The sequence below is a fragment of the Mauremys mutica genome, chromosome 9 (assembly GCF_020497125.1).
Source record: "Mauremys mutica isolate MM-2020 ecotype Southern chromosome 9, ASM2049712v1, whole genome shotgun sequence".
In the NCBI taxonomy this organism is placed as follows: domain Eukaryota; kingdom Metazoa; phylum Chordata; order Testudines; family Geoemydidae; genus Mauremys; species Mauremys mutica.
Window position 1 is genome coordinate 97056020 of NC_059080.1, and position 21685 is coordinate 97077704.

The 21685-nt window shown below is 55.6% G+C and overlaps 1 protein-coding gene across 2 annotated transcripts in view; it reads left to right on the forward strand.

The window, feature by feature from the left end:
* Positions 1-20669, forward strand: part of EPHB3 (EPH receptor B3) — a 60714-nt gene extending 40045 nt beyond the window's left edge. The window contains exons 4-16 of one of the 2 annotated variants that reach the window (XM_045029831.1): positions 8433-8588; positions 8898-9233; positions 9979-10103; positions 10247-10415; positions 10506-10611; positions 11449-11501; positions 11744-11866; positions 11956-12203; positions 12672-12887; positions 12981-13145; positions 13254-13447; positions 13740-13895; positions 14418-20669. In XM_045029831.1, coding sequence (XP_044885766.1) covers positions 8433-8588; positions 8898-9233; positions 9979-10103; positions 10247-10415; positions 10506-10611; positions 11449-11501; positions 11744-11866; positions 11956-12203; positions 12672-12887; positions 12981-13145; positions 13254-13447; positions 13740-13895; positions 14418-14526 — 2156 coding nt within the window. In that variant the 3' untranslated portion in view covers positions 14527-20669. The remainder of the gene's footprint in view (positions 1-8432; positions 8589-8897; positions 9234-9978; positions 10104-10246; positions 10416-10505; positions 10612-11448; positions 11502-11743; positions 11867-11955; positions 12204-12671; positions 12888-12980; positions 13146-13253; positions 13448-13739; positions 13896-14417) is intronic. The other variant, XM_045029832.1, reaches the window with a different exon arrangement.
* The last annotated feature ends 1016 nt before the right edge of the window (positions 20670-21685 follow it).

A 21685-nucleotide genomic window follows, 5' to 3' on the forward strand; every position in this document is an offset into this window, starting at 1 on the left:
ATGGCTGCCATGTTCCCCCTAGAGGTGGCTGCATCTTGGTTCTGACAGACGTGAGCTGTGTGTCAGGAGTCTTCTGGGGATTCTTCAGCCTGAAAAGCACTTACAGAAATGTCAGCTCCTGTCGGGAGGGTCAGGTGATGCTGGCTCTTTAGCCCAAGCTGTAAAGACTCATGCTTCCATCCTTGGAGAGCTCTGGTTCAGTCCCGGGGGCATTGGCCCCGACTGTGGCTGTCACATGCAGTTTCTCACAGAGAAAGGACGGTTCGGTGGTTAGGGCGCTAACTGGGGACATGTGAGACCTGGGTTCACGTCCCTGCTCTGCCACAGATTTTGTTTTCTTGTGTGAAATCGCGTAGCCTCACTGTGCCTCCATTCCCACCTCAGTACAGTGGGGATAATAGCCATGCCCTGGCTCGTGGGTGCTAAGAGGATAAATACAATGGAGAGAATGGATCCTACAGTGATGGAGCCATGTAATAAGTAGCTTGGATAGGAGAAGCAAGAACCCCAAAGGATGAGTCCGCTTCTCTCACTGCCAGCTCTTTTCCAGACTCCGGAGAGTAAAGCAAAACGGTTGCACTCCCGTATCTGGGTGTAGAGGCTCGGGAGATGGTATCTGGAAGGGAGAATGACTCTGCCAGAGCTCGCACTTCTCTGCTCCTCCCCAGGACTGCCGGCTTGAAACTCGTCGAGGTGGTGATGCTATGAGTCAAATCGGTTACTAATTGTCTCGCACTCAAGTGCCTTTCATCCCAAAGTACTTAATAAGCAAAATAAATAAGCGATGACAGTGCGTTTACTGCTGTCTAACCAGGGGCTCTGCTACTGCGTTTTCAGCTTGGAAAAGAGACCACTAAGGAGGGGATATGATAGAGGTCAATAAAATCATGACTGGTGTGGAGAAAGTAAATAAGGAAGTGTTATTTACTCCTCCTCGTAACACAAGAACTAGGGGGCACCAAATGAAATCAATAGGCAGCAGGTTTAAAACAAGCAAAAGGAAGAATTTCTTCCACAGGTTGACTGTGCGTTGTGTGAACTCCTTGCCAGAGGATGTTGTGAAGGCCAAGACTATCACAGGGTTCAGAAAAGAACTAGATACATTCATGGTGTCCCCAGCCTCTGTTTGCCAGAAGCTGGGAATGGGCGACAGGGGATGGATCACTTGATGATTCCCTGTTCTGTTCATTCCCTCTGGGGCATCTGGCATTGGCCACTGTCAGAAGACAGGAAACTGGGCTAGATGGACCTTTGGTCTGACCCAATATGGCCGTTCTTATGCATTGGACATTTTAAAAAAGAGGGCATGGGGCTTGGAAGGAAGTAGGTTCTTCCAGCGTAAGTACAGACCCAGGCTAACCAGTTCAGACCCAGGACAGTGGGTGCTGGTACAAACCAGATACAAAAATCACTTTTCTCTCAGCTGAAATACAGCTGCTTCTGGGCTAACAGGCCCACAGCAACGCTGCGCACAGTTCAGAACAGGAAGCAAAGAAGGCCATGTCCCCTCGAGTATGCAGGAGGCTGTCGGGAGGCAGGGTACTGTCCAACTTGGGATCTAGCCAGAACTCCTCAGTTTCATCGCCTCAGTAAAGCTGTACTTGCAGCATCAGGGTTTCCTGCCTTGTGCAAACTAGGGGAGTTGTCTCTGTTTTGGATTTTCCGTGTCCCTGATGGACTCAGGCTTCTCTTGCCAGCTGTTTCAGCCTGACGTGTCCAAGGGGCTTCAGTCATTCCTCATCCCTTCATAGTATGGTTCCTTAAATCTGAATTTGTATCCACCGGTTTGTAACCATACAGGACGTAAGCCTGGCTGTCTAAACATGCAGAGGCTTCTTTGGGTGTCTCCAGTTTTCACTTAAGCGTGGTTTGGCAGTGGCCATAGAATTGGCTAGGTGAGTGCGATCCGCATACCCTCCCTCTGCACTTTCCATCAAGAGAAAGTGTATATGGGAGACACCATCCCCATTCTTGGCTAGTGGTGGTCCTGGATTTTCATCTGAGCCCGTCCACCTACCAGTATCTCCTGATTTGTAGGGCAAAGCCAGGGTGAACAGTCTAAATGGTAAAACTCTTAATCTACCAGAGTGTTGGGGGACCCAAAGACCTGGTGACTTCAGCTCAGACAGTAACACAACGGAGCACTGTAATCGGTGTGATATGAGCTAGCTGGAACCTCCGTGTCTAAAGGACTTGGAACCCAGTCAGATGGAGGGATAGCAGCTTCTGCAGCCTGCCTGTGTAATGTCTCTGTAAGAGTGTGAACCAGCCTCCTGGTAGACTTAAAAGCATTTGCTTTGCTGAGTCTAGATTGGATTTCCAAATTAGAATAATGCATAAGGCTCTTAATCAGTAGCACTAGGCTTTTTCCTGAGGGTTTCTGCTGCTTAATTGTCTCTTAGGGTGGGGAACTGCAAAGACAGTGCAGTGAAGGAGAAAGAAAGGTTGCGCACTCACTAGTAAGTATTGCTTTTGTAGATCCGCACTGACCTGCTCTCTTTCCCTCTGAATTCGAGTCTTAGTTCCTTTCCGTGAGAGGGAAAGGAACTAAGCAGTGGCTAGGCGTTGGTCTGACATACCCTGGTGTTCTAGCCCCTAACAGCTTTTCTGCTTTGCATGATGATGCGTGTGGCAGAGCATGCAGCCCCTCCAGGGAGGGTCTGTAGAGGCAATACAACTTGGAGAACCGTTGCAGTAAGTAGCTTTCCTTCCAGGGACAGAACTACTGGCTGAGGCCATGTCTACGCTACAAACTTTGGTCAATGTAGGTTACGTCAGCATAAAACTACTGCACTTAGTATATCGCTTGGGCGTGAGCATGCTCACCAGGAATGCTTGTGCTAGTGCATCATGCAGTGCACCGTGAGGAGGTATCACAGCATGTAACTTGCCATGGTCCAGGGCTCTGCCTTTTGGGAAGATTTGGTAATGAAGAGTGGGGCAGAAATGAGTCTCACAGGCGTGACTGGGAGCAAAGGGTCAAGGTCCCATCATGCAACTTCCTCCATCCTGTAATGCCATCCATATCCTATAATTTTTGTGCCTTTTATTAAAATCCCACAAAGCCGCATGGTGCTCCTCGCTGTCCGCCGCTTCTGACAGAGCCTGCACAGCTCTGCATTGCTTTCATGAGCGTTGCAAACACAGGGTGCACAGTCCTCTAGTATTTGCAGAGCTGTACGAAGAACCACAGCAGCGGGGGACAAGATGATTCTGTGGAGGACAGACTGCTGGGGATCATAGTGGACCACAAGCTAAATATGAGTCAACACTGTAACACTGTTGCAAAAAAAAGCGAACTTCATTCTGGGACGTATTAGCAGGAGTGTTGTAAGCAAGACACGAGAAATAATTCTTCCGTTCTACTCTGCGCTGATTAGGCCTTGACTAGAGTCTTGTGTCCAGTTCTGTGTGCCACATTTCAGGAAAGATGTGGACAAATTGGAGAAAGTCCAGAGAAAAGAAACAAAAATGATTAAAGGTCTAGAAAACATGACCTATGAGGGAAGATTGAAAAAATTGGGTTTGTTTAGTCTAGAGAAGAGAAGACTGAGAGGGGACATAAGTTTTCAAGTACATTAAAAGGTTGCTACAAGGAGGAGGGAGAAGAATTGGTGGTCTTAACCTCTGAAGATAGGACCAGAAGCAATGGGCTTAAATTGCAGCAAGGGAGATTTAGGTTGGACATTAGGGAAAACTTCCTAACTGTCAGGGTGGTTAAACACTGGAATAAGTTTCCTAGGAAGGTTGTGGAATCTCCATCACTGGAGCTTTTTAAGAGCAGGTTGGACAAACACCTCTCAGGGATGGTCTAGATAATACTTAGTCCTGCCATGAGTGCAGGGGACTGGACTAGATGACCTCTTGAGGTCCCTTTCAATCCTATGCTTCACAGAGCAGCGGTAGATGATGGAATGCTGTCTCTGGGCCTGAGAAACGAGCACTGACTGATGAAATTACGTCGTAATTCAGGTTTGAGATGACAAGAACTTTTGGATGCAGAACTTTCAGATGAGCAAGGTCACATTCCTGGAAGTGTGTGCCAGGCTCGCTCCAGCCTTCCAGCACTGGGACACCAGAATGAGATCTGCACTGACAGTGGAGCAGCGAGTGGTGATTATGCTGTGGAAGTTTGGAATGCCGGATTGCTACTGCCCCGTAGGAAATCATTAGGGTGACCAGATGTCCCGATTTTTATAGAGACAGTCCCGATTTCTGGGTCTTTTTCTTATATAGGATCCTATTACCCCCCACCCTCTGTCCTGATTTTTCACATTTGCTCTCTGGTCACCCTAGAAATAATTTTGGAGCTGGAAAATCCACCATGGGGGCTGTTGCCATGCAAGTGTGCAGGGCCATTGTCTTCGGCTATGCAGAGCTGTGACTCTTGGCAATGTGCAGGACATAGTGAATGGATTTGCTGGAGTCTGGTTCCCAAATTGCAGTGGAGTGATAGATAACACGCATCTCTCTCTGTTAGCACCAACCCACTTGCCACAGAGAACATCCAACAGAAAGGGTTACTTTTCTCTGGTTATGCAAATGTTAGTGGATCACGGGGGATGCTTCCCTGACATCAGCATTGACGATGTTGAAATGACACCTTGTCGGCACCAAAGAAAGAGGCAACTGCCAGCTCAGAGTGACGGTTGAATGTGCTTTTGGTAGATTGAAGGGACGTGGGCGCTGTTTACTCACAAGATTGGACCTCATTGAGAAAAATATCCGTATGGTTATAGCTGCCTGCTGTGTCCTGCTTAATATGTGGGAAGCAAAGGGAGGAAAGTTGGCTCTGGGGTGGAGGTGGAGCAGCTGTGTGCTGGGTGGGAACAGCCAGGCACAAGGGCTATTGGAAGAGCTCAATGAGGAGCTATGTGGTTGAGGGAGGCCTTGAAAGAGCACTTTAACAGTCAGCCGCAGTAATGGGGTGTGATGGACTGTGCTGTACCTATCCCTGGAGCTTTGGGGGCTGTTAGGATTGGGTAGTGCTTGATGTGCATCTGTACATTTCGCCCTGGCTGTTAATGTATCTCTTAGTCTTGTGGTGCTTGCTGTATATTTACAGTTATTACCGTTGTTAGGCCCTGATCCTGTGAGTTCTGTCGCCTTGTACAATAACCAGTCGTGGGCACTTTCAGTAGCGCTAGGCATTTGGCAGCATATATTGTGAAGTAACAAAATGACTTGTACACGAAACACAGTGTGTGTTTGGGGGGGGCGGACCCCAATATGCAATTAAAAAACAATACAACAAACACTTCTGTTCCGCTAGTTTATTTCAGAGCTTAACAAAGGGAAGGAACATTCATGTCCATTTCAGTGCATTGTGGGTACACGTGCACTGACTTGCAAGGGCCACAGTTGCCGTAGGTGAAGCTGGGGTCGTCCTTACTGTCCCTGGCGTGGAATGATACGAGGGGTGCAGCCCCTGACGCCATGTGGAGTATTGGTTGGTGTAGGGAGTTCTCCGTGGAAAACTCCATTTTATCTGCGAGCCTGTAATTGTTGGCCCTGTAGGTCTACAGGACTCTGCAGCATTTGTGAGGCACAAAGTGGGGTGATTTGAAGAACAGTAGAGGGAGACAGTGGCTCTGGATCTCAATCTCTGCGCTCATGAGGCCCCACTACGACATCAAAGGCCAGTGGTTGTGGTGCTGGGCCATCTTTCTTTGGCAGCAGCAATGAGGAGGACGGTGCAATATGGCGTGAAATTAGGAAAGAAGTTGGCATTCGTTCCCAGGTGTCTGCTTTGTGCTGATGGCTGCTGAAAGAAATTAGTGTCTGTAGGAAATCTGGAGGATTGGACGGGCCAATGTATAAAAACAAGCCATTGTGTGATTACGAAATGCCCCACGCCCTGTGTGCAAGGCTGCAGTTCCCAGCTGGAAAACTTCCCGCTGTGGGTGGTAGGAAATGCCTCGTAAACGGAAACTGCTTTTGCCTTCCCAGAGATGGAGCGGTTCGGTCTTCTCATCTTGTGGGTGATGAGTTGTAGCAGGCCTAGAGCTGAGATGGAGCTGCCGGAGATGACCAGTGATACCTGAAGGCAGTTTGACACCCCGGGGTGGGTGGGGAGGGAGGTATGTCCTGAGCGTGCCTTCTGTGCAGTGGGGAGGGCTGCCTGGCTAGAGAGGGGCAGGAGGGGCTGGGAGGGTATCTCTCAGCTCCTGGGAAGCCCATGGCGATTGAGGGACACAGTTGTGTCTCCGTGATGGGTGACTGACATGCTACATGATCTGCAATGCCAGCGCACAGCAGGGGGCTGTCTGCAGACATTTTGGGCTGTAACTATGAATTTCCAGCATTTCAATGGGCTGAGGTCTAACTTATTTTGTGGCCTTGTGTGTGCCTTTGATACTTGGTAACTCAGGAAGGGGTCCTGGAGATTGACCTGCCTTCTCGTGGAACAGGATCAGCGGTACCACAGGGGTGAATGAGATGGCTCGAGACCTGGGTTCGTTTCATGGCACTTCTCTGCCGCTGGGCTCCTTCGGGTTCAAGTACTGATAGTCTTTTCACAAAGCCCTTGTTAGGGTTAAATGCTCCATTGTTCAAACCAGGCCTGGGCTCCAGGCCTTTTGCTCAGCGAGGGGCTGTGGTGAGAATCAGGAGGGTTTTCAGATGTGAGCAGCCCAGCAGAGGCAGCCGTTTAGCAAAGCAGCTAGTAGAACGGCTTATCCTTACTTGACAAACGACTTTAAACTGGCTGGGGAATGACACTGTCGCGGGGACTGAAAACTGGCAGAGCTGGGGAGGGGCCACTGGAGTCGATGCAGAGTCCTGTCTGAACAGCTCGGTCCCTCTGGCAGAGGGGTGACCAGCAAGTCAAATAGGCAGCGGGCGCTGAACCGAGGCGGGGTGAGGAAAACCAGCGGGAGCAGAGAACTAATGACATGGCCACTGAAGTGCCCGGGGCTGTCCTGGGGAAAGAAGACTGAGGGTCATGCTGGGCAAACGGAACAGCTGGAACGAATGGAGTCTCATAATTTTGAGACGCAGACTGACGGGGGAAGGAGGCTTTGGAAAGCAGAAAGGCTGGGAGAGCAGCCCCAGGGGGCACAGCTGCAAGGGAGGTGCCTGGCATTGGGGCTGCGCATGCAGCGGCTTCGGGACACAGCGCAAGGGGGGGCAGGGGTCCTGGTTGGTCCCGCTCAGGTCAGACTGTGCCTAGAACTGTGTTCGCTTCTGGGCACCGTTGTGCCGTGCAGGGCTTCGGGGACAGGCAGCGGAACAGAGCGAAGAGCTGGAAGGAAAGATTGAAAACCCAGCTGGGCAAAGCGCTGCCGAATGCCTGGGTGTTTGAAGGGGCTAAGTGCCGAGGAGGAGGCGGGGCAGCTCAGTACAAGGAGCTAGAACTAGGGCTAATGGGAAGGCACTGAGAGGGGACGCTTGGGCTGACGGTTGGTGAGAGGCTGGGACAGGAGAAAGCAATGGCAGACACGCTCTAGGGGCCAGTCCTACCCTGACCCAGGAGATGGACTAGAGGGCACCCTAGATGTCTCTGCCATCTTTGACTTCCAGTGTAGGATTGTTCCCCATGCCCCTCTTGGGGGGCTCTGTCCGGTTGAGATTTACTCCACTTCCCTGGAAGGCCAGTAACTCCTGGTTAGGTGATCTTCCTCCTTGGTGTTTCAAAGGTGTCGATGTTTGTAGGAAGGTGCCCTCCGTCCATGCCTGGAGGCACCTTCAGCCCAGGGTGCTACTCTAAGCCCAGAAAAACTCAGCTGAGCTGAGCTAGTGACAATCACTTGTCTGCCCCAGCCAGCAAGCCCCTTGCATCCAGCTCAGGTGCCCTTGGCATGTTTCCCATCACAAACCAGTTCCTGGAGAGCTGGCCATGCTGAGCGCTGGATTAGAAGACTCTGCTGGGAATCCCAGAGCGCAGCAACGGGCAGAGTCACCAGGGTTGGGCTGGGGTTGCCGAGAGGGTGGGCGGTGTTGGAGAGGGATCTGTTGGTAACTCTGTGTTAGGGCTTAGGTTGGTTTCTGCAGTGAACATCGGGGGTTAGAGGGCTGATGAGGAAAGTTCTGGGCTCCTTCCCAGCAATCAGTCCGGTCCCTTGGGTCAGCGCTCTGTTCAGAAGGAATCTGAGGTGAATCGCTCTTTTCCCAGCGCCTCCTGCCGAGGCCGACATCTGGCATCCTGGCCTTTCGGGCTCTGGAGAACATCACTGGGAAAGATTTACAGCCTCGATTTGCTGTAACTCTGAATCCCACTGCTGCTCCGAGGGAGCCTCCCAGGCTGAAGGGGCATCTTCGTATTGTCCTGTCAGGGCAGGTGGGCTGGGTCCTTCCAGGGGCTTCCCAGCAGCTCCCGGGTTTCCGCAGCTTTTCCCGCACTGTCCATGCGGGGCTAATGACCCAGGCGGGGGGGTCTGTCTGGGAGCATTAGTAACAAAGTTTATTTTTTCCCTTCTCTCCCCTCCGTGCAGCCTGTGGTCCCGGGACCTTCAAGTCGAAGCAAGGGGAAGGTCTCTGCTCACCCTGCCCCCCCAACAGCCGGACGAGCTCTGGGGCAGCGATGCTCTGCACCTGTCGGATCGGCTACTTCCGGGCAGACGCAGACTCTGCAGACAGTGCTTGCACCAGTAAGTCTGTCCCCGTCCAGCGGATGTCTTGGATCTCCCAGTCACTCAGACCCTGACAGTGAGGGACAGGATCAGGGTCCCAGGCTGCAGCAGTGCATGCTGCTGGTTTGAGTTCTCCTCTGCTGGGGGAGTGGGGTGTCCTGGATAACCGTCTCACTGGAAAGGACAAACAGCCACACCGAGAGGCAGTGAATCCAGCCCTGAGGGCTGCGGGTCCATTGGGCCACTTCCCCACAAACCGGGGTGCGGGCTGGGCTTGGGGGGCTCCTCTGGGCGCACTCCGTTCTGACGTGAGTGTCTCGTCCGCAGGCATCCCATCCTCTCCTCTCAACGTCATCTCCAACGTGAACGAGACGTCGCTGGCGCTGGAGTGGAGCGAGCCCCGGGACTCGGGGGGCCGGGATGACCTGCTGTACAACATCATCTGCAAGAAGTGCACCGTGGAGCGCCGGGTCTGCACACGCTGCGACGACAACGTGGAGTTCGTGCCTCGCCAGCTCGGCCTGACGGACCGGCACATCTACATCAGCAACCTGATGGCGCACACCCAGTACACCTTCGAGATCCAGGCTGTGAACGGCGTGTCCAGCAAGAGCCCCCACTCCCCCCAGTTCGCCTCCGTCAACATCACCACCAACCAGGCAGGTCAGTACAGACAGCTGCAGGCTGGAGCCGCTGCTGCCTGGGGAGAGGGTGCATCTCTGCTCTGCTCCTGTAATATCCCAAGTAACCAGAGCAGGGTTTCCTGCTGAAAGTCTCTCTGAGGCCACTGTCCTTTGTTCGCTCCCTTTGTGCAGCGTTGCTGGCTCTAAGCTCCTGCATCTAATCCCCTGGGTGACTATTTCTCTCTCTTTTTAAATCAATGTCCCTGGAGGGAATGAGATCAGAACTCCTGCAAACAAAGATGGGCGGCTGGCTTCTAATCCTGGCTTCAGAGACTCCTGGCTTGCAGGGGCAGATGGGCTTTCTCCCTTGTTGGCCTGGCTAAGGTCAGGACCCTCCCAAGCCTTCAGAGCGTGCTGTGCGCTCTCTGCCTTCCCTCTCCACCTTCCCCTGCATCGGGCTCTGCTCTGGAAACCTACTGCTGCCACTTACTGAGCAGAATTCATGGGCCTCATCCCTGAGGCAGAGGAGGGCGCCCTGGAGAGCAGGAGTGTGATGGAGTCACAGGCAGGTAGTTGGAAGGGATCTTGGTCTCCTCAGCAGTTGGTGGGATCTTTGTCCCGTTGATTTGGCCTCAGCCTTAGAAGACCGTTGTGGGTTGGGGGACGTTGTCGGGGGTGGGGGGGTTCCAGGGGATGAATTAAGTGACTGACGACATGTTTTCCCCCGGCACGGGGCTGCGAATGCTGCGGCTTAACCTGACCCATCCCTTCCCTCTGTTTTGCAGCCCCCTCGGCCGTTCCCAGAATTCAGCTGCACGGCAGTACTGGCAGCAGCATGATGCTGTCGTGGACGCCCCCGGAGAGACCCAACGGGATCATCCTGGACTATGAAATCAAGTACTTTGAGAAGGTAAGGCAGAGCCCAGGCCCATGCTGCCTGCGGGATGCGCACGGGCGGGTAACGGTGTTAGAGGTTGCCCCGGTGCAGGGGGTAGGATGGCGCTTGGGATTGTGATAACCGCTGTAAGTGACCCCGATCTTCCTGCCCCACAGCAGGGCCAGAGTGACGGCATCGCGAACACCGTCACCAGCCAGCAGAACACGGTGCGGCTGGATGGGCTGACGGCCAACTCCCTGTATGTAGTGCAGGTTCGGGCCCGCACCGTGGCTGGCTATGGCCGGTACAGCCTCCCCGTGGAGTTCCAGACACCTGCAGAAGACGGTAGGCGCTGGGACTGGGACCCGCTCCCCCCTCCCATCCCACGCCCCGGCTCAGCCCCTTGTTCTGATCGGCCTCCCGTGTCTCCTGCAGGCTCCAGCGGGAAGAGCTTCCAGGAGTTGCCTCTGATCGTGGGTTCGGCCACCGCAGGCCTGGTCTTTGTCATCGCTGTGGTGGTGATTGCTATTGTTTGCTTCAGGTACCGGCTCTGGGGCGGGGGAAGAAGGAAAGGGGGTGAGCCCCAGGCTAGGAGTCCCACAGGGCCTCGTCCCTGCTGCAGCGTTTAGCGTTTCCCTCCTGTGTTCTCAGGCAAATACCCATCTGCATGCTGGGTTCCGGAGCGTAGTGTCCGCATGGGGTCCTAGCAGAGCCGTTCCCGCTGCACTAGAATAACCATCGCTCCAGGCCCGTCCGGCTCCATTGCCCTCTGCATGTGGTGCTAGATGGGGGTTAAGCCAGCAGGGGAGGATGTCCTGTCAGGGAACATCAGCCGAGCAAGGAGCCCCTTCCGAACCTCACTGCTCCCACCTGGCCTGCCTGGGCAGCAGGTCTGCACCAGTGGAGTGTGGCAGTGAGCGTTCCTCCCCACGGCTTTGTTCTTCAGTTAGAGCCCCTCAGATGCAAACTAGGTTTTACGCAACTAGCAACCCGCCCCCAGCCTGAGCCAGCTTTCAACCTACCTCTACCACCGCAGCCCTCATTGGGCCTTCAGGTGGAGCCGGCTTCATGACACGCCCTGTGCACCTGGGAGATCTCGCCCTGCCCGCTGCAAACCTTGCAAGGCCTCTGAGCCCGTGTGAATCAGGGCAGCCGAGCCCAGAGCCAAACGTCCCCTCCAGCAGTTCATGCCCATGTCCTGCTTCTAGGCTGAGGGTGACGGTACAGGGAGAAGGCGGGGGAAAGCTGCTGACCTGACACTGTGTAGTGCCGGAGCGGTGCATCTGCTCTGCTGCCGGCTTGCAGACTGACTTGTGGCCCCCTCGGCGCTCAGCAGGCATGGACTGTCCTGAAAATGGCTCTTGTCTCCTTTGGGCAGGAAGCAGCGGAGCAGTACGGACTCGGAGTACACGGAGAAGCTGCAGCAATACAGTGAGTATGACCCCAGGCCCTAATGCAGGCTGCAGCAGTATGGGAGTGTGACCCGCCCTTGCACCCCCAGGTGTGTGCAGGGCAGTGAGACTGGCGTGATTTCCTTTGTCGTGGGGGCTTTGTGTCTGGTGCCGGGGTTCCTGGTCTGGGCCCCAGGACGTCCTATAATGCTGTAGGTCGGGGTGAGGGGTGTTGCTGGTACTGTACCCTCACACTGGGCCTGACTTGCTCTGCTCTTGCAGTCACTCCCGGAATGAAGGTTTACATCGACCCCTTCACCTACGAGGACCCCAACGAGGCCGTCCGGGAGTTTGCCAAAGAGATCGACATCTCCTGTGTCAAGATCGAGGAGGTGATTGGAGCAGGCAAGTCACCTGACTGGGTGCGGCTCATGTGGCGGGGCTGCCAGTGGTTTCTCTCTGTCTCTAACCTCTCTGCTGTTCTTCTCCTGCAGGGGAGTTCGGGGAGGTCTGCCGGGGCCGCCTGAAGCTGCCGGGCCGGCGGGAGATCTTTGTGGCCATCAAGACTCTGAAAGTGGGTTACACGGAGCGGCAGCGGCGAGACTTCCTGAGCGAGGCCAGCATCATGGGGCAGTTTGACCATCCCAACATCATCCACCTGGAGGGCGTGGTGACCAAGAGCCGGCCGGTCATGATCGTCACGGAGTTCATGGAGAACTGCGCCCTGGACTCCTTCCTCCGGGTGAGGCACCGTCTCGGGCCAGGCCTGCTGCGCTGCGGGGCAGGCTGTGCCACAGGGGTGTGGGGTGACAGGAGGCTGGGATGGAATCGCTCCCCTTCCTCCCTCTCTGTGGCCGGGCAGCCCTCTGCTCTGCGCACTCCGCTCCCTGCACATTCGACCCGAACGTGCATTTGCTTCCCTGCGTTTCACACTGACGACCCCAGGGTTCGAGTGTTGGGATGGGGAGGAGGGGCCCTACTGGAGGATCCCGGTGCGGGGGAGGTGGGTGGCACCTTACTGAGGAGAGTAATAGTGTGTTAGGGTTCCCTCCACACACACACACACACACACTTCCCTTTCCTGCAGTGAGGGTGTTAGAGGTTCATTCCAGGGGGAGGCCAGAACCCCTCCCCAAGCCCCCTGTGAAAGCAGGGAACTAAGGGCTCACCTTCGAGACCCCCCTGACCACTCCCCTCTGTCTGCCGGCAGCTGAATGACGGGCAGTTCACGGTGATCCAGCTGGTGGGGATGCTGCGTGGCATCGCGGCGGGCATGAAGTACCTGGCGGAGATGAACTACGTGCACCGGGACCTGGCCGCCCGCAACATCCTGGTCAACAGCAACCTGGTGTGCAAGGTGTCGGACTTCGGGCTCTCGCGCTTCTTGGAGGACGACCCCGCGGACCCCACCTACACCAGCTCGCTGGTATGTGAGATTCTCGTCGGCACCCTCTGCCCTGCTGCGGAGGGCAGGGGCTGCGGGGGAGCCCTGAGGTAGGCACTAAATAATGGAATTAAGCGTCTCTCCCCACAGGGTGGTAAGATCCCGATCCGGTGGACGGCTCCGGAAGCCATCGCCTACCGCAAGTTCACCTCGGCCAGCGACGTGTGGAGTTACGGGATAGTCATGTGGGAAGTGATGTCCTATGGGGAGCGGCCCTACTGGGACATGTCCAACCAGGATGTAAGTGCGACCCTGGAAGGGAGCCGGGCTGTGGCAGCGCCAAGGGGCCTGGCCGCCTGGCTGACTCGCGACCGCTCTGAGCGCGCGTGTGCCTGTGTGTCTTGGCAGGTGATTAACGCTGTGGAGCAGGATTACCGCCTGCCGCCGCCCATGGACTGCCCCACGGCGCTGCACCAGCTCATGCTGGACTGCTGGGTGCGTGACCGCAACCTACGGCCCAAGTTTGCACAGATCGTGAATACGCTGGACAAGCTCATCCGGAATGCTGCCAGCCTGAAGGTCATCGCCAGCGTCCAGTCAGGGTCAGTGCCCTCCCCTCCCTGCTCCGGTACCGACCCTGCCAGGCCTCTCGTCCCTTTGCAGCGCAGGGAATGCTGGGGATTCTGCCGTGCATGGGCTAGAGCCAGGCATTGGCTGAGCTAGAACCTAGGGGGCTGGAAGCAGGGATCCAGGTGGAGACAGCACAGGGGGGAACCCCATGATCCTCCAGTGCCGGGCGGAGGCCTGTACCTACCCCAGCCCAACAGCACCCTGTGTCGTCGCCTCCCCCCCCCACCCCCAGCATTAACTCTGGGCTCGCTCTGGTCCCCGCAGCGTGTCTCAGCCGCTCCTGGACCGCACCGTCCCGGATTACACCACCTTCACCACCGTGGGCGACTGGCTCGACGCCATCAAAATGGGACGGTACAAGGAGAGCTTTGTCAACGCTGGATTTGCCTCCTTCGACCTGGTGGCGCAGATGACAGCAGAGTGAGTGGGGCCGAAGGGGCTGGGAGCCGGGCCTGGGAGGAGGAGCACACAGCAGCTCTGATGGCAGATGCCTCCTGCCCAAGAACAATGAAGTGGGCACGAGTTTCCCCCCTTGGGCTGGGACAGCTCTGTGATCGGTGTCCAGCACCTCTGCCAAACGTTGGAGCCCCACGAGCCGGAGTCAGTCGAGCCAGGCTCCGAGTCTCGTTGCACTGTAGATGTACCCCAAGTGGCCATGAGAAGTAGACACAGATAAGTGCCTGGCTGGGGGTGGAGGGGATTCATACAAAGCCAGGGGCAGGTGCAGGCCCTGACTAGATTGTTGTTGTTGTGTCTGGCCAGGAGGCCAAGAGGCATTAAAGGATTTCTGCTGCCGTGTTCTGGGCCCCTCTAAACACAGTTGGGGAATATCTGTCTGCTCCATCAGCCAGTGGTTAATGCTGCAGCGGAAATGCCTCTGCACAGGGTTCTCCAAGGAGTGTGTAGATTTGTTACGAGCGTTTCCTCCTCCTGTCCTTTCAGAGACCTGCTCAGGATAGGGGTGACACTCGCAGGACATCAAAAGAAGATCCTGAGCAGTATTCAGGACATGAGGCTGCAAATGAACCAGACGCTCCCGGTTCAGGTTTGACCACAGGAAATTCTGGGACTGGAATGGACTGAGGGAATCTGTCGATAAGATTCTAGTTTGCGGTGCAGCCCGGCTTCCTGTTTTTCCCCTTTGCGTGGAGCTTCTCGGTCTCTGACAGTCACATGGGATGGGATGCGCCTCCCTGAATCCAAGGCACTTGGGCCGAGAGGGAGACCAGCCTTGTGTTTGTGTTTCGAACAGAGCCGGCGATGCAGTCTTCATATTGAAGACAGATTATCGGATGAAGACTTCACCCCCTCTTCCTGCCCCATCACCACTGCTCGCAGCGCCGTGGGTTCAGGAGTTGTTCCGCTTCTTGGATTTCCTTAACTCCAAAGTCACAAATGTTCTCCTCCTGCTATGCGCCTTTTGGAGACACGGGCGCTTGTGGGCACTTGCCCGAGCTCGTGGCCTAGCGAGGGAGAGGGGGTTGTGGGGATACAAGCATACACAGCAGCTGCACGACCGTGAAGGGCATGGAGCAGGGACCGGCCTGGCCTTCTCCTGTGCAGCCCCAGACAATCATGTCCCCCTGCTGCCCCCATACAGGGATCTGCACTGGAATGTGTCGGAAGGGAGGGTATCGGTCCGTTTGGCTCTGGATGCCGGAACCTGAACCCAGTGAGATTACTATGCAGGGAGTTGGACAGACCAACTCCAGATCTCTCGTCCCTCTTTGTTTTATGGCCGAATCAGGACTGCGGAGAAAGGCCATCAGCGCGAGTTTGCACAGGGACCAGGGGAGCAAAGGCAGCCTTGCTCCTGCTCAGCCAGAGTTCAGAGAGGCGTCGGGGAGGCCAGGCTGAGCTGACTGAAGAGCCTGGCTTCTCCCCAGTCTCATGTTTTATGCAGAAGGAGCGGGTCTTGTCAGAGCGCGGCCATCTCTGCAGAGCCTCCCCTGACGCACGCTGTGATTGCTGCCAAAAGACTCTCACTTCTGCTTCTTTGACTCTTCCCGGCCGCTCGACTCTTCCCGAGCGAGCGGGAGAGTCCCAGCGCGAGCGTGTGTGCGTGCATGTGTGTGCGTGTGTGCTGGCCGGCTGGGTGAGGGCACGGGCAGAATAAAGGCAATAAGAATTTTACTTGAGTTTCCTTCGCTCGCTTAGTCTCTGCCGCTGTACAGAACCCAAGAGACACGGAGCACAAGCCCATTCCTTCCTTTGTACAGGTGTAGTACACCTCTCCCACTCCTGGAGCACGGGGCATGGTCCTTCCCTGCCCCCAGCCCTGTGCTCCGGCCCCTGGCTGTAAATATCACAGGGAGCTGGCAGAAGGGCTGGCTTCACTAGTATCACCCCCTTCCCTGCCAATCAGGTGTAGCTGTCCTGCCACCCGATGCCATGATGGTCATACAGGGTCTTAGCCACTTCCTCAGCTGTGTCCACAAACCCACCAGCTTTCCCGCCCCCCCACCCCGCCCGCCCTTCCTCCCCGCACTGCTTACTAGGGAGCCTTGCCCTGTAGGAGTCCCTAAGGGCAAGGAGAAGGGTACTGTCCCCTGGCCACAGAGGGAGTGAGGGCTAGCAGGACGTGGGGCTTGGGTTTGGGGGTCACACAGGCTTGGCCACGAAGAGCTACACGTAGGGCACTATATGGTGCTGGTTTCTAACCCTCTCAGCCTGAACCGAACTGTGCAAAACAAACCTAGAGCCCAAGCCAGGCACGACCAGCCAAGCGGGTGCAGCCAGCGGGCTGGGAGCAGAGCCTCTGTTGCCGGCGCCAGGAGCTCTGCCTGGGCCCAACCCCAAATTGGAGAAACCGCCCAGGCTGGCTGGGCTTGTCTGACTTTCCTGGCTCCTGAGCCAGGCCCCATTCTATCCCGTCTATTGGCCACTCTTGCTGATAGCCCTTCTAGACAGACAAATCCCCTGGGCTTCCCCAGGGAGAGAGCTGTTAGAGACCATCTTCCCTCTTCCACCCACCTTTGCTCTTCGCTGGAGAACTTCAGTCCTCCAGCATCCCAGCATTCCCTTGGGACTACTTAGCCCAATGTAAGGAGGGGACAACTCGGGTGGAGTGCAGCAACTAGCTACGCCCATGACTCAGTTATAAAATTCATGCCTGATCCTCAGCCACCTCTAGGCTTGGAAGGATTAGATGTTTATCGGCAGTGAACATCGATTTCACCACATACACGCAGACCAATGAAAGAAATATTTCCATGGGTGGTAATGGCAATTTACAGATAGGCAATAGGAAAATGCTGCTTGAGAACTCATTGGACTTCGATTTAAGGGTATTTATACCCTGTATTTTCACATGTGATGTTGACACACACACACCCATTCTCTCCCAGCTGTGAAAACTTAAATTGATAAGTTGGAAAAAAGTTTCAAAAGAAATCTGGATATTATCAGTCGAAGTGACAACCAAATACAAATTGAAATCTGCCCAGCCTGGCCACCTCCCACGTGGGACAGCTGCCAAGATGGCTGCTAGAGAAACACGGTGACTTCAAACAGTGGGAGATGAAGCCGTTCAAGGCAAACGCCCTTCCCCGAGAGCTTCCCGGCACGCTGAGCCAGAGCCAGCTACTTCTGCCCAAACACCATAGAAGGCTTGGAGTTGGATGTCTCTTCAGGAGTTTTCTCTGCTCGTCATGGGGAGTCCTGTCTCTATACCCCTCCACTCTGCTCTCCTAGCAGCCAGAACTTGGAGAACCCAAAGCTCATTTTGCCCAGCATCAGGTGCCGCTGGCTGCTGGTCCATATCTCTTGCTGGGAGTGCCTGGGGCGGGGATGTCTGTCGCATCATAACCTTGGCCTCTCTATTAGTTGCCTCTCTGCACTGTGGTGCTGCTGACTTGACGATCTCTGCACCATCCTTGGGAGAGGAGTGTCCCCCATAGCCTTTGAAAGCTCCAGGGCTGGCATCAACACGTGCTGCGTGCCAATAGTTTGATGGAAACCTGGGTTTTCCTTGCTGCAGTTAAAGCCCATTTCTGCCTGGTGGGTCTATGGAGCCTAGTGAGTATGACTGGGCTTGCTCCTCTCTGACATCCCTTGATGTGGATGGTTCTCCTCCCACCAGTCTGAATCTCCTGCCTTTTCTCTCAGGTCTTCCACAGATCCTAGCTTCCTGGAGATCCAGGTCAGAAGGGGCCAGTATCATCTTGTCTGGCCTGAATAAAGCGGGGGCATCACCCTAGCACTCCTCAAACCTTAATCAGGTGTCGCTGTGCTCTGAACTCTCCCCAGTTTGTCCAGAACCGAATGCGAGGTTGAATAGCGCCATCGGTCCACCATGTTGGGCTGGACGATCCCCTCCCTCCCTCTTGTGGATGACGTTCTGTCCTCCAGCTCAACGAGGCAGTTCCATAGCACCAGTTCTTCCACGGCGGGACCCGCTCTAGCTCCGGGATCGTGGCCTGTTCTGCTTTGTCTGACTTCTGTTGCGTGGCACTTTGTTCCAGGTTTTGTTTTTTAGCCTCTTCCTTCACTCTATCAAGCTCAGGCTATATTTTAATTCAGTCCTTCTGAGCGTTTGGGACCCTTACCGTCGTCAGCTGAGTTTCATTAGAGACCTTGCCTCTTAACTCTCCCGTTCACTGATGGAAATATTGCGTAGGTTTGGTCTCAGCCCAGGGGGAGTCCTGGATTGCTCCTTGGGAGGGCGTGAAGGGTGGGAAAGGTAGTTCTGTTCCATTTTTGTACTGGTTCCACTTCCTTTCTCTGGTCCACCGCCATCTGCTCCGCATCAGGCAGCTGACTTGAGTCCGGATATGCCATGTGGCATGAAACGAACGTCCATTTAATGGTGCTTTGCTTTTTTTTAAACTCCTTCAAAAGCCCATTTGCGCTCTGAGGCTGGGCTCTGCAACTGCGACCACTGCTGACATTGCGGGGGGTGGCACCTGACCCCGGGGCCCAGCTTTGAAACTCCTCGTTTCACAGCCTGGCCCAGAGCAGGGCCTTGTCGGGGCGAGATGGGTCTGCTGCCGAGTGGATACGCCCCTGGCTTAACGCTGCCCAGCGCCGGAGGGCCCAGAGTTGCCTAGCAACAGGCTTCCCAGCAGCAGCTGTCAGCACATGGTGTGGAGTGGGGCAAGCGGATCCTTTCCAAAATGGCGTGAAATGCGCCATGTGTGTTGGGCTCTTCAGCGGCGCCATCCCTGTCTGTCCAATCAGCGTCTTCTCCTGCCCAGGGAAGGAACCAGGCTCCTTTGTGGCCTGGTTTGTTTCTGACAAAGGCAACTTGCCTCTTTGTCCCTTTCCTCTGGGTGCTCCGCAGCGACTGCTCCAGCCGGGAAGCAGGCAGTAGCGTTGATTGGTCTCTTTCCCTGCACCTCCCTCAGAGCAGGGGCTGTTTGCCGCTTCCCACTCCTGGGAATGTGTCCGTCCTTGGAGTTCCCAGAAACAGCTGCCAGTAGCTTGGGGACCACATTGCCTGGGGCCGCCCTTGCAGTCAAGGGTGAATTGAGATGGAAACCCATGATCCGCGTGAAGTCCCACCCACTGGAGATGGACGCTAACAGCCCGGATACACACGGTATCTGGGCAGCCGGGAGCCTGGTATCTCTAGTAGCGAACCACCTCAGAGCCTGCACTGCAACCGCGATGTGATCGAGAGCTCCGTTCTCCAGGCACACCGGGCTGTGTCCGATTGGAGCTGGGGGGCCTGGGATCATGCAGCCGTCGTGAAGGGCAGAGCGGGGATCGCAGACGTGAGGGGGTGAATGCCTGCTACAGAGCTGTGCCTCCCCCCCATCCCGATCCCTCCCCAAGCACTGAGCCCTCAAGTCAGCAGAGAGAGAGAGGCAGTAGCAGGGAGGGGAGGGAGAGAGGCCTCAGAAGAAGCTGAGAGCTAGAGATCTTCCTCTGTTTCATGGTGTCCCTTATTCCACCTTGAATGGCTCTCCCAGTGTGCGTGCCCTACACGGTCTCCCTGGTGCTCAGCCCACTTGCTGTGCTGGGTCCCGTCCTCACAGTGTGCCCCAGCTAACTAATACAGGACTAATGCCTGGCCCAGAGGATTGTCTCGTGCCCTTTCCACAGAGAGGCCATTGCTGGCACTGACCCACTTGCCGCCTCCTCCCACCACCTTGTTCCCCTGCGCCCGCTGCTGCAGTTCTCCATTCACTTGGCTCAATCTCCAGCTGCAGCTCCTGGCATTTTGGCACAGTTCTCTGCAGCCCCAGTGGTCTTCCGAGTCAGCCGCTCCCTGTAAGGAGGAGTGGGCTCATTCCGGCCGCCTCTGGTCTTCGCTAGCCCCTGCCTCACCTCTTGAGCTTTCTTTTCTGGGCGGCCGTGTGCTGCCCTGTTCCCTGCAGAGCAAATGCTCACTCCACAGCCCTGACTGCTCCAGTGATCCATCAGGAGAACTTGCTCTGTCTCTACTCCTCACTTCTGCTCTGTCCATCAGCCCCTTTTCTTATACAGTCGTCTCCTCTCGCACCAAGTCTGCATAGAAACACCCCTTCCCCCCCCCCCGAGTCCTGTACTCTGGTCACCCCTTCTTCTGTCTCTGCATGCTGTAGCTCTGAGATCTGCATCTCTGCCTCATCCTCCCATGCCGCCTCTGCAGCGGGTCTAGCAATGAGTCCTGCCAGCTTGGTGTGGGCCATGGTTCACCTGGCACTCGGATTCATTTCTAGAACAGACACGGTGCATCCTCAGTGCCCGCCGGTTCTTGGTCCTCTCACGCTAGCTGAGCTCGCTCCTGTTGTGAACTAGACAAATGACTTCCCACTGGCTCTAAAACAAAGTGACCAACACCGTTAGTCCTCTTTGCTGTCTTGACCTGCCCGTGTTCCTCTGCCATGCAGCCCGGCTGCTAGCGTCACTCCAGCTCTCGCGCTTCTGATGGGGTGGGAGCCCTAGCTAGTGGGACAGCATCTGGGACTCCCTACCTGAAGGTGGATTGGCGGCAGGCCTTGAGGAGTCCGACTCGCTCCCGTACAACTGCAGCATTCCTGAGCCTGAGTTTCATATCCCAGCCCGCCCCCGGCCAGTCCCGTTTCGGCACAGCTTGGTTTGCACCTGTGATGCTCGGAGGTCTCTCCAGGCGGTGTGTCCCCCACCCCCACCTGGTTCTCCTGTACTGTACCTGCCACCTTTTTTATATATTGAGATGTATTTAATGGTGAAAAAGGAAAAAAAAACAAAAACAAATGATGCAATCATGCATTTGTAGAAATATTTTTTAAAGAAATACTTTTTTCAATTAAATTATTTAAGAAATCTATGGAGCTTCTTGGTTCGTGTGTGTTTATTGGCCTGGCTGCTGTTGCGGAGACCGGGTAGCGGAGGGGGGCTCAACACAAGGCCACTCTCCAGGGAGCTGTGGTCCTGCTCCCGCATCCTTCCCTGCTTGCGGTTTGCACTTCTCTGTCCCTGGTGTGCTGCCCCCGTTGCAGCCAGCGTCTGCTGGATTCTTGCTTCCCAGCAGAGCCCCAAGGCAAAGGGAGGAGCACAGAGCCCCAACCAGGCCGGCAAAAGGAGGTTGCTGGGAGAGAGACCTGCTGCTTGTTAGCAGGTGTCCCTGCACTCTCAATGGCTCTCTAACCGCTGGGTTGTCTCTGGTGCTGCAGCCCCAGCCCCTTTGGGCCAACCCTTCTCGGAACATCGTCTGCCCCCTCTCCCAGCCCGAATCCTCTCTCCTCCTGCTGCCCCGGCCATGCCCTGCACAACCTAATCACCCATGCTGGGGGCTTGCTGCCTGCCCAGGGGCAGCCTTTGGTGCTCCAGATAAATGCCTTTGCAATAGCTGGGAGCTGCATCTCTACAGCCACAGAGAAGCTCTGTTTAATCAGGGACAGATTTTAAAGTCGGGCTGTCCCCTACTCTGGGATGTGACTGCCAGTCCTGTGTGCAGGGGTGATAAGCCCCGGAGTCTGGCTGATGGGACGGGGGCAAGCCCCCCCTTCTCTGCACTCCCCAGCTTATGGGGGGCTTTGTGCTCCGCATGCCCTTGGCAGGGGCTGCGGAGAAGCAATTGCTCGATACTGCAAGGATCTGATTCCTGGAGCACCTTGTTCTGATGCTAGGAGGAGCTGCTAGGGGGTTTAGGCCTGAGCTCCAGCCAGTTGCGCGCAGTAACCTTAGGCGGTTTCAGTACAACCCCTGCTGGGGGTTGCTCCTCGCAGGGGCAGGCTCACCCCTCGGCTGCAGCTTTGTAAATGAGGGACAGTAGGAACAGGAGATGGGGGAAGTAAAATCCA